The following is a 12,582-nucleotide window of genomic DNA, read 5'->3' on the forward strand; positions in this document are numbered from 1 at the left end:
TGCCCTTGCAGAGTAAGGGCTGGGGGGCCCCGGCTGGAGACCGGGTTGGGGTCTCCACTGCGCTGGGACCTCCTGAGCTGTGGCTCCCCCTGCTCCTGCCCCGTGGTGGAGCCACGTCCGGCCTCTTTCTGCCTCCACGAGGACGGTGTGGGCTGTGCTGAGCCGGGGCTGCTGCCCCCACTCTGCTCTGCGCCCGCCTGACCTCCCAGTGTTCCCGGAAGCGGGCCCCCCCAGCTCACGGTGCACCCCGTCCTCCGCGCCCGCAGATCTGCTTCCTGATGGCCGTGAATGTGATCGGGCAGCGTATGAACTTCATGGTCGTCCTGCACGGCTGCTGGCTGGTGGCCATCCTCACCCGCCGGCACCGGGCAGCCATCGCCCGGCTCTGGCCCAACTACTGTCTCTTCCTGGCGCTCTTCCTGCTGTACCAGTACCTGCTGTGTCTGGGCATCCCCCCGGCGCTGTGCATGGGTGAGCGGGCCGCCGGCACGGAGGGAGCCGGGCGTGCTGGGCGGTGGCTCCATCCATCCCCGGGCGGGCGGTGCTGGCCCCTTCTCGTCGCTTTACCTCCGTCGCTTTTTGTGTTCCGAACACTCCCTTATGAAGGATTTGAAGCGATTAGCAAAGTTGGAAGTAGCGTGTCAGGGGCAGCCATGTCCTCGTCCGGGGCCACACGACAGTCTGAGCCCCGCACCCCGAGGGTGGGCGCCTAGGGTGGGCCATGCACCGCTGTCCATCCTGCACGATCCCCAGGCCTGGCCTCGTCCTCCGGGGGTGCCCCTGGGGGCGCTGTACTCACGTCCCCTCTGGTCTGGGTGGTTTCCGGAGCCGACCTGTGGGTTTGCCGGGTTGTTCCCACCGCGGCAGGCGTGGTGGTGCAGCGTCCCTGGCATGGCCTGCCCCTAGGGAGTGCGGCCGTCTGTCTGGCCCTCCAGTGTCCCCAGCCCCCCAGTGGAGGGGCTGCTGCTCCCTGTGCCGTGGCGAGCGCGGTGTCCGCTGTCCACATGCGCGGACTCTGGAGCAGGCCGCGGGTGGGACTCGCGGGGCAGGCGTTCTCAGCTGTTCCTGGTGCACTTGTCAGTCGGCTGCGCTGTGGAAAAGTGCCCGGCTTTCTCCCCGCTTCCGTTGTCAGAACAGCGGTCCCCTCAGTCCCCTCCACCGCGGCAGCGCTCCATCCACGGCTCTGCAAGTCAGGCTCATCCCGTGGGCCGCAGCGACGGCGCGTGAGGCTGTTGGCCAGTCGGATGGGAGCGCTTGCACCCCGGATCCCTGCCCCGTGCCGCAGCCGCGGACGGGACCGTTTCCGACTCTGCCTTTCCCGGAATGTCTTAGAAACTGACTCCACGGCATGTCACCTTGAGTCCAGCTCCTCCGCCGCACACACTCGAGGCTCTTCCTGTCCTTGCGTCTGTCCTTCCCTGTGTCGTGTGCTCTTGTAGAACTTGGTACGCAGAATTGCTAAAGTAGGACTTCCCGGAGACCCTTCGCCCAGCTCCCCTGGTGTCCGCCGGGGCGTGAACTGTGGTGCGGCGCTCGCTGTCCCAGTGCCCGTCCGGACCCCTCGTCGCCTCCCGTCATGCGGGTCTTCTTGGTGCCGGCTCAGCTCTGCGTTTGCCTTTTAGGACCTTGGGGCTTTTGAGGAGCCTGGGCTGTGATTTTGTGCAGTGTCCCTCAGCTGGGGAGAGTCTGGTGTCTGTTAGACCAGGTGACGGCGGCCTTCTGGAGGGAACGCTGCAGCCGGCAAGCACCCGGCTCTGTGCCTCCGTGGGCCGGCGTGTCTCCTCTCGGGCTGCTCTTTGTCGCCTTGGGGGCAGTGCTGACTGCGGGGTCTCCCCGAGGCTCTGAGAATGTCCCGTTCCTCCCAGACGTCCTGGGCTGCTCCCAGCCTCCGTCGACGGGTCCTGTCTGCGCGGGTCGTTGGGTTTTCTGGTGGTGCCTTTCTGGTTCTATGCTTACTGGTCCTCCGCCCCCGCTGGCGTGTCCTCCCTCCCGCTGGCGTGTCCGCTCGCTCATTCCCGTCTGTGTGGACGCTGCGCGTTGCTGCTTTGTTCACATGGCTGTTGCATTGGCCCCGGGACCGCCTGGGCCGTGCCGCGGGCCTGCTGCCTTCCAAACACACCCTCACCGTGCCTGCAGACGGCGCTGCCTCAGCCCGTGCCCCCCGCCCAGCCTAGGAGTCCCCGCTGTCCCTGCAGGCCGGAAAGCAGAGACGAGGTCTGGGCCCCGGGCATCCCTGCTGATTTGGGCGTTTCTTGAGGTTAAACACTGTCCCCAAGGCGGCTTGGGTGGGCTCTTCTCTGCCTCGTTTCTACGGGGTCTGTCACACACAGGTCGTTCTGGGTCCCCAGCGTCCAGGGCACTTTCTGGAGCTGATAATATGGTCCAGTTCATCCTCCAGGTTCTGACAAATGCATGGCGGTTCCCTAAGACCTCCCCGGCACCCCGAGCTTGGGGTCATGCGGGTCCTTTGCAGCCTACTGGCCCCCCACCTGGACAACCGCAGATGTCTGTCCCCGATGTCACGGAGCTAGAATCGTGCCCAGGGCGCCTTGGGGCTGGCTTGTTTCACTCGGCCAATGCGGTCGGGGTGTGCCTGGGCGGCCGCGGGCCTTGGTATCCTGTGCTCTTGCCCTGCCGAGGACAGTCTGTGCTGGACAGAAGTAGCCATGTCGCCTCTGGCCCCCGCAGATGCAGGTTGTTGCTGGCATCGGGCTCTCTGCGGGGACATTGCCGCGAGCGTCTGGCCCCAGGCTTCTCTGTGTGTGTAGTTCTCGCTTCTCAAGGACCCGTGTGCAGTGTGGTCGTTCATGTTCCTGCCAGGGATGGACATGGGACCTGGTTTTTCCACACCCTCCCCAGTGTTTGTGGGGTCCCCGTGTTTTGTCTTAGCTGCTCTGGTAGGCATAGAACAAAGCCTCATTTGGGGCCCTCCGTGCCGTGTCCACCCCCCAGCAGGCCTGCCCACCCGTGACTCTCTGGGCTGGCCTTCAGTTCCTTCCCTGGGGCCTGGGCCAGTTGATGCCTGAAGAATGCACTAGAGTCTCTGGTCTGTGAGCTCCGAATAAGAGCTGGGGTGTTTCTGAGGCTGTGTGAATGCACAAGTGGGTGCAAGAGTGAGGTCTGTGGACAGGAGGCTGCGGGCCTGCAGGCGGGCTCCTAACGCACACCCTGCTCCCGCAGACTACCCATGGCGCTGGAGCCGGGCCATCCCCATGAACTCGGCGCTCATCAAGTGGCTGTACCTCCCCGACTTCTTCAGAACCCCTAACTCCACCAACCTCATCAGTGAGTGCCTGCGGCCTGGCCCCCCCATGCACCCCTTGCCGGCCTCACAGGGGGGCACAGAGGTGTTGCCCGGGGATGGGCAGCCCTCGAGCAGAGGCCTACCTCCGCCAGCGAGGGGCACAATGTCTAGGCCTCCCTGGCCAGCCCTGTGGTTCCCCAGAGGAGCCTTGTTTCACGATGGTGCCCAGTTCTCTGGGCGTGTCTCCCGAGACAGAGGTCCGCCTCCCATGTATACGCCCAGCCAAACACCTGCCTCTGCTTGTGGATGTGCGCACTGGGGTGGACACCAGCAGGGCCCCTCGCGTGGACACAAGTGTGCATACCGCTATGGGGGTGGACGCGGGTGTGCGTACAGCTGTGGGGGCGGGGGGGACGCGGGTGTGCCTGCCAACGCCTCCGCAGCACGGAGAGACAGGTACCCCCAGACAGGCAGGCACGTCCCCCGATGTCCACGCTCACGTGGGGACATCTGTGTTTCACACGGCGAGGCCCCACAGACGCACACCGGTGCTTCTGTCTGGCCTCGTGCTGCCGTGCCCCCCACGGCCCGCGGTGTCCCGTGTGTCCGCAGGTGACTTCCTGCTGCTGCTCTGCGCCTCCCAGCAGTGGCAGGTGTTCTCTGTCGAGCGCACGGAGGAGTGGCAGCTCATGGCTGGCGCGAACACGGACCACCTGGAGCTGCAGCTGGGCGAGCCCAGTGCCGTGCCCAACTTCATCTACTGCAGGTGGGTCCCCGGCGCCGCGGGCCGGCCGCTTGTGGGGGCTGCAGAAGCGGCTCGTCTGCAGGCCTGACAGGAGCCTAGGGGGTGCTGCCCGCAGCACCCTGCGTCAGGATGAGGGGCGGACGCTGGCCCGGCCGCAGGGGCGCATTGCCCGAGCGTGCCTGGTCCGAGGCCGCCGGGCGGGGGCGGGGGCGGGGGCGGGGGCGGGGGTGGGGGCGGGGGCGGGGGCGGCCCGGTCCCCGCCGTGACGCGCTGTCTGGCAGGTCCTATCTCGACATGCTGAAGGTGGCCGTGTTCCGCTACCTCTTCTGGCTGGTGCTGGTGGTGGTGTTCGTGACAGGGGCCACGCGCATCAGCATCTTCGGGCTGGGCTACCTGCTGGCCTGCTTCTACCTGCTGCTGTTCGGCACCAGCCTGCTGCAGAGGCGCCCGCACACCCGCCTCGTGCTCTGGGACTGCCTCATTCTGTACAACGTCACCGTCATCATCTCCAAGAACATGCTCTCGGTGAGCCCCCGCCCCCGCCCCACCCCACCGCGCCCCCGCCGGCCCCAGGCTGACCTTCTTCCCGCCCCAGCTCCTGTCCTGCGTGTTCGTGGAGCAAATGCAGAGCAGCTTCTGCTGGGTCATCCAGCTTTTCAGCCTCGTCTGCACCGTCAAAGGCTACTATGACCGTGAGTGAGCCGGGGGCGCTCTGGGGGCTGGGCTCAGGGATGCACGCTGCTCCGGGGCCCCCTGCCCCGAGCCTGACCTGGCCGGCCCCCGGCCCCCAGCCAAGGAGATGCTGAGCCGGGACCGGGACTGCCTGCTGCCCGTGGAGGAGGCCGGTGTGCTCTGGGACAGCGTCTGCTTCCTGTTCCTGCTGCTGCAGCGGCGTGTCTTCCTCAGCCGCTACTTCCTGCACGTCAGCGCTGAGCTCCAGGCCACCGCCCTGCAGGCCTCCAGGTCAGTGCTGGTCCCGGCCCCCCCGCGTCACTCAGGGCGCCTCTGCAGGGCCCAGGCGCCTGATGCTGGCCCAGGCTCTGTCGCTGGCTGGCGGTTTGGCCCATTTTTGCCTCCAGGCTGGCCGGAGGGTGCGTGGCTGAGGGACGGCCCCCCTCTCTCGTGCTCCCCGGGCGGCCGAGCCGGCCAGGCTCCTGTGACCTGGGGCCCGGCCGCTGCGCGCGGATGCCGCCTCAGTTGCGTGTTTCCACCGTCCGCGAGACTGCAGGTGGCAGGAGGGGTCTCCTCCTCCTGATCCCAGCACAGGGCAAGGGGGGAGTCGAGCTGGGGCCAAGCCTGAAGGTGCGGGAGCCGTGCGGCTGGAGCTCAGTGTCCCCGGGGTGACGCCGTCTCCCCACAGGGGCTTCGCGCTGTATAATGCCGCCAACCTCAAAAGCATCGAGCTCCACTGCAAGGCCGAGGAGAAGTCCCTGGCCCAGCTGAAAAGGCAGTAGGTGCCATCTGGGGTGGGGGCCCCCCGGGCTCTCCTCATCAGCTCGGTGCTCAGAGCCACCCCCCACCCCCCAGGATGGAGCGTATCCGCGCCAAGCAGGAGAAACACAGGCAGAGCCGGGCAGGCCGCAGCCACCCCCAGGAACCCCCAGACCCCACCCAGGAGCCAGGTGAGTACGCAGGGGCTCAAAGGGCTCCGGTGTCCTGGTGTGTCCGTGCCACGTGCTGTCCATAGGCCTTCCCGCCCACCTGTCCCATGCCGTGTGGTCACTGTGTCCCTGCAGGCCACGTGGCCAGCCCGCCACTGTCTGTCTGCACTTGTGGGCTGTCGTCCGCCCCCCCCACAGCACCACAAGCCCCTTCTGTCTGCACGGAGGCAGTCTCTGTCAGGGCTGCCCGGCCCGTGCCTCTCCCTGCTTGCTCACGTCCGCCCTGCCCCTCCACAGGGCCTGGCAGTCCAGGGGGCTCCTCCCCACGGAGACAGTGGTGGCGGCCCTGGCTGGACCACGCCACAGGTACCACCCTAGCCCACCCTGCCGTGGCCGCTGTGCCCGGGCCCCTCCTTTCTCAGCTGCTGTCTGCTTTCTGGGTGAGGGAGCTTGCCGTGTCGACCTCTGGCTGTGCACCTGGGCTGTTCCCTGTGTGCTGGAGCCCTGCTGGGCGGGCCACGTAGCAGTAAGGGCTGGGCCTCGATGTCGCCAGGTCCCCATGGCAGGCTCTGTGCTCTGCCCCTGTCATTTGGGCTCTCAGATTCAGAAGTCTGAGTTTTCAGTGCTGATGCCCATGCCTGTGCTTACGTTCTCTCGTCCTGTCTGCTCTCATGTCACTGCTCTGGCCTGATCCTAGCTGGCTGAACCCAGCCGGCACAGCCTGTCCCTGGGGGTGGGGAGGGAGGGACAGGAGGGCCTCTGCCCATGGGTCATGGGATGCGGAGGGAACCCACGCTGGGTGCCACAGACGGGCCGGTCACGGGGCCCGCCCCAAACTGAAGAAGTGAAGCTGAGAGGCCTGTGGGTGTGGGGGTGTGGAACCCAACCCCCCCCCCCCGGAAGACAGTCCTTAGCCCCGCCCTGCCTGCAGTCATCCACTCGGGGGACTACTTCCTGTTCGAGTCGGACAGTGAGGAGGAGGAGGAGGCCCTGCCCGAGGACCCCAGGCCCTCGGCACAGAGTGCCTTCCAGGTGAGGTGGGCCTGCGCAGCCCCGCGTGGGGGAGGACACGCACTCTCTGGCCGGCCTGCCCAGATACATTCAGACCTCCAGAGCCCTCAAGACAGATGGGCAAGCAGCTGTAGGAGGCGCAGGTCATGGGCAGCTGTGTGCCCCTCCGTCCCCTGCCTCCTGAGGCCACCACTCCAACCATCCAGGCCTGAGTGGCCTCCAGTGGCCTGGCCTGGGGGAGGGGTCATGCATGTTTGTTGGAAAAAGGATGGGCCGAGAGCCCCTTGCCTGTCTCTGGGTCCTGAGTTCTCAGGAGTGTGCCGGCGGGCTGCGTGCCCTGCCTTCCCGCCACAGTCCCACGGGACCCGTTTCCTGCCCCGAAGCAGGGAGCTAGCTGAAGGTGCCCAGTGGGGGCCTGATCTTAGGCTCCCCCTCGGGAGGTCACAGGCAGGCCAAATGGGCTGTGCCGTCCAGGGTGGCGGGGTGCTAACCCAAGGACCTGGTCCACAGATGGCCTACCAGGCGTGGGTGACCAACGCGCAGACGGTGCTGCGGCAGCAGCAGCAGGAGCAGGAGAGGCAGGAACAGACAGGGCAGCTGCCCACGGGTGCGTCCGGCCGTGTGCAGGGTGGGGGTGGGGCACGCAGGGCTGCAAGGGCTGACCACCACCCCTGTGCCCAGGAGGTGGCGCGGGCCAGGAGGCAGAGCTGGCGGATGGCCCAGATGAGGCAGTGGCAGCGGGTACGTGCGCCCCGGGGCTGGGGCTGCGAGCTGGGGGCCTCCTGCTGGCAGCCTCTGCAGCGTCCCGCCTCCTGCCTGCCCCACAGGCCGCGGCCACGTGATGCAGCGCGTGCTGAGCACGGTGCAGTTTCTGTGGGTGCTGGGCCAGGCGCTGGTGGACGGGCTGACAGAGTGGCTGCTCACCTTCACCCGGCACCACCGCGCCATGAGTGACGTGCTGCGTGCCGAGCGCTACCTGTACACGCGGGAGCTGGTCAAGGTGAGTGTGCACGCCCCCCACCCCCTGTGCCTGCCTTGCACCACCCCACCCCACCGCAGAAACTGTGGCCCTGAGCCCCTCTGTGCCCTGCAGGGCAGACAGGTGCGCCGCAGCTTGGTGGACCAGCTGTATACCAGGGAAGCCGAGGCTGCACCCCCAGGCTCCTTGGGGGCCCGAGACGCACCAAGTACAGCATCCAGGTAGGTATGGGCTGCGGGGCTTAGGGGGCAGCTGGGACCCACCCCACCTGGCTGGAGCCGGCATGCTCAGGGTACGCAGACCTCCTGGCCCCTTGTCCACCGGGGAGCATGAGGCCCCTCCAGCCCCAGAGCCTGGGCAGAGCAGAGAGCAGGCTGCCGCACTTCCCATAGCGGGCTGGGGGCCGAGGAGCCGCTGAGCACTGCGACGGAGGACACCAGCAGCCCGCTGAGCACGGGCTACCACACCCGCAGCAGCAGCGTTGACGACGTGGCCACCGAGCCTGGGGCTTCCCTGCACAGCTCCTGGGAGCTTCCCGCCGGCGCCACGACCCGGATGCGCACGGCCAGCGAGCTGCTGCTCGACAGGTCGGGGGGGGGGGCGGGCAGTGGGCGTGGGGGGGTGGGCGGCGCCCCCTTGGAGCCAGGCCCGGTGCTGAGGGGTCCGGCGTGGCTCCCTACAGGCAGCAGCGCCTTGAGGAGCTGGAGGAGGCCGCGCAGTTCGAAGCCAGGCAGGGCCGGGTGCTGCGGCTGCTGCAGGCCGCGTACCAGTGCGTGGCGGCCCACTCGGAGCTGCTCTGCTACTTCATCATCATCCTCAACCACATGGTCACTGCCTCGGCCACCTCGCTGGTGCTGCCCGTGCTCGTCTTCCTGTGGGCCATGCTGTCCATCCCGAGGCCCAGCAAGCGCTTCTGGATGACGGCCATCGTCTTCACTGAGGTGGGCCGCGGCTGGAGTGGGAGGGGCCGGCCCCCAGCCCACACCAGGTGCTAAGCCCCCTCCCCCACAGGTGTCCGTGGTCACCAAGTACCTGTTCCAGTTCGGCTTCTTCCCCTGGAACGCGCACGCCGTGCTGCGGCGCTACGAGAACAAGCCCTACTTCCCGCCGCGGGTCCTGGGCTTGGAGAAGACAGACAGTTACATCAAGTACGACCTGGTGCAGCTCATGGCCCTTTTCTTCCACCGATCCCAGCTGCTGGTGAGTCCCTGTGCCCAGCCGGCGGGCCGGCACCTCCCAACACACACCCCACCCACCCACCCACCATGTGGCTGCAAGAGGCAAGACTGGGCGCTGTGGGTCCTAGGGTGGGCCTGGCCATCTTGCCTGGCCGGAGTGCTGCCCGGTACGGGCACGCCAGCCTCCTCACCTCCCTCCTTCCCTCCCTCTGCAGTGCTACGGCCTCTGGGACCACGAAGAGGACCAGCTCTCCAAGGACAACGACCGGGGCAGTGGGAAGAAGGGGGCTGAGGGGGAGCGGCCACCGCTGGGACTCCAGACTGAGGCGGGCATGGGGCCCCAGGGAGAGCCAGCAGTGGCCGGGGCCCTCACCCAGGACCACATCCAGGCAGAAGTAGGGGACGGGCCTGCAGAGCCTCCCGTGGAGATCAAGCCCCGAGACATGAAGCACATCAGCCTGCGATTCAGGAAGAAAAGGAGGGAGAGCTCAGAGCCTGTCGAACCCGCAGCCATTGGTATGGTGACCCTGTCCCTGCACAGCCACCCCAGCCGGCCCACTGCCAGTGACCTGGGGCAGTCCCCAGGCTCAGCCTGCTGGGCTGTGAAATGGGGTGATGCCAGCCCCTGGTGGGAGGGGGTCTCGGGCATCTGAGCTGGACCCAGCACCCCGTGGGCTCCGGTCAGCCATGACTGCCCCCCCCCACAGAAGGTGTGACGGCGGCTTCCGTGAGAGAGAAGTGGAGTCGCCCCCGGGAAAGAGTGACAGCCATGGGGCTCCGACTGCAGAGTTTCTGCCTGGCCGTGTGAGTGAGCGCTGGCCGCTCCCGGGTGAGGGCGGGGGGAGCAGCCAGGGCGCAGGCACTGAGCCCCCGGCCCCCCCCCCCGCCCTCGCCCACAGGGCCCAGAGCGCGTACCGGCCCCTGCGGCGCTTCTTCCACGATATCCTGCATACTAAGTACCGCGCGGCCACGGACGTCTACGCGCTCATGTTTCTGGCCGACGTGGTCGACTTCATCATCATCATCTTCGGCTTCTGGGCCTTTGGGGTGAGTGGAGAGCCCCGCGGCCACCCCGCTGCCTGCCCCCAGCTGCCCCCTGACCTCTGCTGTCCCGGCACAGAAACACTCGGCGGCCACAGACATCACGTCCTCGCTGTCAGATGACCAGGTGCCCGAGGCCTTCCTGGTCATGCTGCTCATCCAGTTCAGCACCATGGTCGTGGACCGCGCCCTCTACCTCCGCAAGACCGTGCTGGGCAAGCTGGCCTTCCAGGTCGTTCTGGTGCTGGCCATCCACCTCTGGATGTTCTTCATTCTGCCCGCGGTCACGGAGAGGTGGGCGTCGGGCCCGGGGAGCTTGGGGCTCTGGCCTGGGGCAGGGTGCCCTGAGCCGGCCTTCCTGTCCCCGCAGGATGTTCAGCCAGAACGCTGTGGCCCAGCTGTGGTACTTCGTGAAGTGCATCTACTTCGCCCTGTCCGCCTACCAGATCCGCTGCGGCTACCCCACCCGCATCCTCGGCAACTTCCTCACCAAGAAGTACAACCACCTGAACCTCTTCCTCTTCCAGGGGTGAGTGCGGGCCGGCCCGGGGTGCCGGGAGCCAGGCTGCCGCCCATCAGTCCTCCTGACGGGTGCCTGGCCTCGGGCAGGTTCCGCCTTGTGCCGTTCCTGGTGGAGCTGCGAGCCGTGATGGACTGGGTGTGGACAGACACCACACTGTCCCTGTCCAGCTGGATGTGCGTGGAGGACATCTATGCCAACATCTTCATCATCAAGTGCAGCCGCGAGACCGAGAAGGTGCTGGGGCTCAAGGGGGAGTGGGCCCGATGGGCCACGCAAGAGCCAGGCAGTGCTGGGGGTCCCCCCGGGTGGGGGGGGGGCAGTGACATGACCGTGGCCCTGTTAGGGGCAGGCAGCTGGCAGAGCGGGCCTGAGCGTGTGCCCGGCCCCGGAGGCCTGACAGTTTGGCTCATGGGCAGGAGGGCCGGGAGCTGGGGTGGTGAACGTCAGCTGAAGTTTTCTGTTCTGTGAGAGCGGCTTCAGTGGGAGGTAACGGAAACAGGGCCCCCCCAGTGTATGTGTAGGGTTCAGAGACTCACAGCATCATCACTGTCACCAGGCAGGTGTAAGACATGCCCACGCTTGGCAAAGACTCCCATCCCCCGCGACTCTGTGCACTTGTCTGTTCTGGACATTTGGTGTCCACGCCATCATACGTCACGTAGCCTGCGTGTGGCTTCTCTCATTCCGCAGTTTCAAGGCTGGTCTTGTGGCCTGGGTCAGAATGGGGGTTGTAGGGCCGAGCAGCTTTCCTTCGTGTGACCCTGCCGCCCTGCGTTTATCCAACTGTCATAAGTAGCCACGGTGGCCGGTCCGTTCTTTTTTGTTCATTACACCACACGCGTCTGTGGACATAAGCTTCTGTTGCTCTTGGGTGCAGGCCCCACAGCGGAGTGGCTGCATCGGGGGGGCGCTCCTGGTCTCCCGCCTGGTGGGAGCTGCCCCGGCTGTCCACGGCGGCCACCCCCTCCCCGGTCCCTGCCAGCACCTGTGACTCACAGCGGTCTTGATCTGGCTTTCCCCGATGGCAGACGAGGGTGACGACCGCTTCCTGTGCTTGGCCATCTGCCTTTTGCCCCTTTTGTTCCTGGGTTGTTGTTGAGGTGTAAGAATTTTCTCTGCGTTCTGGACTCTAAACACTTATCACATAGGGTTTGCGGATAGCTTCTCCCGTTCCCTGCATGGTCTCTTTGCATTTAAAATTTTAGAGACATATAGCATAAGCTAGGGGAAAGGGCAGAGGGAGAGACTCTCAAGCAGACTCCCCGCTGGACCTCACCCCGAGCCGAAACGAAGAGTCAGACACTTAACCAACTGAGCCACCAAGACACCCCATCTCTTCGTTTTCTTGACAGCACCCCATCTTCTGAAGCACACATGTCTACTTTTTCATAATAGTGTTTTTTCTCTCACCGCCCATGGCTTCCATGTTAGATCTGAGAATTCTTCAAGTCCAGGCTGAGGTCTTAGGTGGGGTTCTGCTGCTTTGGCACGTGGACATTTGTCCCAGCAGTGTCGGTGAAGAGACGGTCCTTCCACTGATCCCAGTGGCATCATCCCGGCGCCACTCCAAGTGGGCGGGTCTGTCTCTGGGTTCTCAGCGGTTGGTCCCCGTGCTCGTGTATCGGCGCCGTCTCAAGTGCCGGAGCTTTGCAGGCAACTGTGGCGCTCTGAAGTGTGGCTTCACGGGCCCCGGGGTGGGCCCCGGGGTGGGCCCCAGCTAGGGCTGCGTGAGGCTCTGGCGCAGCAGGGCGGGGATCTGGGACAGTGCCCACCTTCACCCGGGGGGAGGGGGCGGGCAGAGCTGAGCCCCTGAGCCATGTCCCGCCCCCCAGAAATACCCCCAGCCCAAGGGGCAGAAGAAGAAGAAGATCGTCAAGTACGGCATGGGTGGTCTCATCATCCTCTTCCTCGTGGCCATCATCTGGTTCCCACTGCTCTTCATGTCCCTGGTGCGCTCTGTGGTCGGTGTCGTCAACCAGCCCATCGATGTCACTGTCACGCTCAAGCTGGGTGGCTACGAGGTAAGCCAGCAGTCTGTGCCAGCCGGGAACAGGTGGGCCTGGGCCACACCCCACTCACCCTCATAGCCTTCTGCACGGGCGCTGGCGGCCTGGGGGGTGAGAGGCTCCCTGCCCCGTCACAGTTGCTACCCCCCCCCCCCAGCCCCTGTTCACCATGAGCGCCCAGCAGCCGTCCATCGTGCCGTTCACACAGCAGGCCTATGAGGAGCTGTCCAGGCAGTTTGACCCTAACCCAGTGA

At 66.2% G+C, this 12,582-nt stretch overlaps 1 protein-coding gene across 5 annotated transcripts in view; it reads left to right on the forward strand.

The window, feature by feature from the left end:
• Positions 1 to 12,582, forward strand: part of PIEZO1 (piezo type mechanosensitive ion channel component 1 (Er blood group)) — a 53,293-nt gene that overhangs the window by 39,226 nt on the left and 1,485 nt on the right. For 3 of the 5 annotated variants that reach the window (XM_045772828.2, XM_045772829.2, XM_087870374.1), the window contains 25 exons: positions 267 to 471; positions 3,181 to 3,285; positions 3,857 to 4,010; positions 4,271 to 4,514; positions 4,585 to 4,681; positions 4,781 to 4,952; positions 5,350 to 5,439; positions 5,517 to 5,611; positions 5,888 to 5,956; positions 6,522 to 6,622; positions 7,112 to 7,208; positions 7,283 to 7,342; positions 7,429 to 7,601; positions 7,695 to 7,801; positions 7,973 to 8,167; positions 8,263 to 8,521; positions 8,592 to 8,780; positions 8,974 to 9,274; positions 9,466 to 9,562; positions 9,658 to 9,805; positions 9,879 to 10,093; positions 10,170 to 10,328; positions 10,409 to 10,556; positions 12,155 to 12,343; positions 12,486 to 12,578. In XM_045772828.2, coding sequence (XP_045628784.2) covers positions 267 to 471; positions 3,181 to 3,285; positions 3,857 to 4,010; positions 4,271 to 4,514; positions 4,585 to 4,681; positions 4,781 to 4,952; positions 5,350 to 5,439; positions 5,517 to 5,611; positions 5,888 to 5,956; positions 6,522 to 6,622; positions 7,112 to 7,208; positions 7,283 to 7,342; positions 7,429 to 7,601; positions 7,695 to 7,801; positions 7,973 to 8,167; positions 8,263 to 8,521; positions 8,592 to 8,780; positions 8,974 to 9,274; positions 9,466 to 9,562; positions 9,658 to 9,805; positions 9,879 to 10,093; positions 10,170 to 10,328; positions 10,409 to 10,556; positions 12,155 to 12,343; positions 12,486 to 12,578 — 3,762 coding nt within the window. The remainder of the gene's footprint in view (positions 1 to 266; positions 472 to 3,180; positions 3,286 to 3,856; positions 4,011 to 4,270; positions 4,515 to 4,584; positions 4,682 to 4,780; positions 4,953 to 5,349; positions 5,440 to 5,516; positions 5,612 to 5,887; positions 5,957 to 6,521; positions 6,623 to 7,111; positions 7,209 to 7,282; positions 7,343 to 7,428; positions 7,602 to 7,694; positions 7,802 to 7,972; positions 8,168 to 8,262; positions 8,522 to 8,591; positions 8,781 to 8,973; positions 9,275 to 9,465; positions 9,563 to 9,657; positions 9,806 to 9,878; positions 10,094 to 10,169; positions 10,329 to 10,408; positions 10,557 to 12,154; positions 12,344 to 12,485; positions 12,579 to 12,582) is intronic. The other 2 variants (XM_045772832.2, XM_045772831.2) reach the window with 2 other exon arrangements.

Source organism: Ursus americanus, chromosome 21 (assembly GCF_024610735.1).
Source record: "Ursus americanus isolate L20-20 chromosome 21, mUrsAme1.1.p, whole genome shotgun sequence".
Classification (NCBI taxonomy): domain Eukaryota; kingdom Metazoa; phylum Chordata; class Mammalia; order Carnivora; family Ursidae; genus Ursus; species Ursus americanus.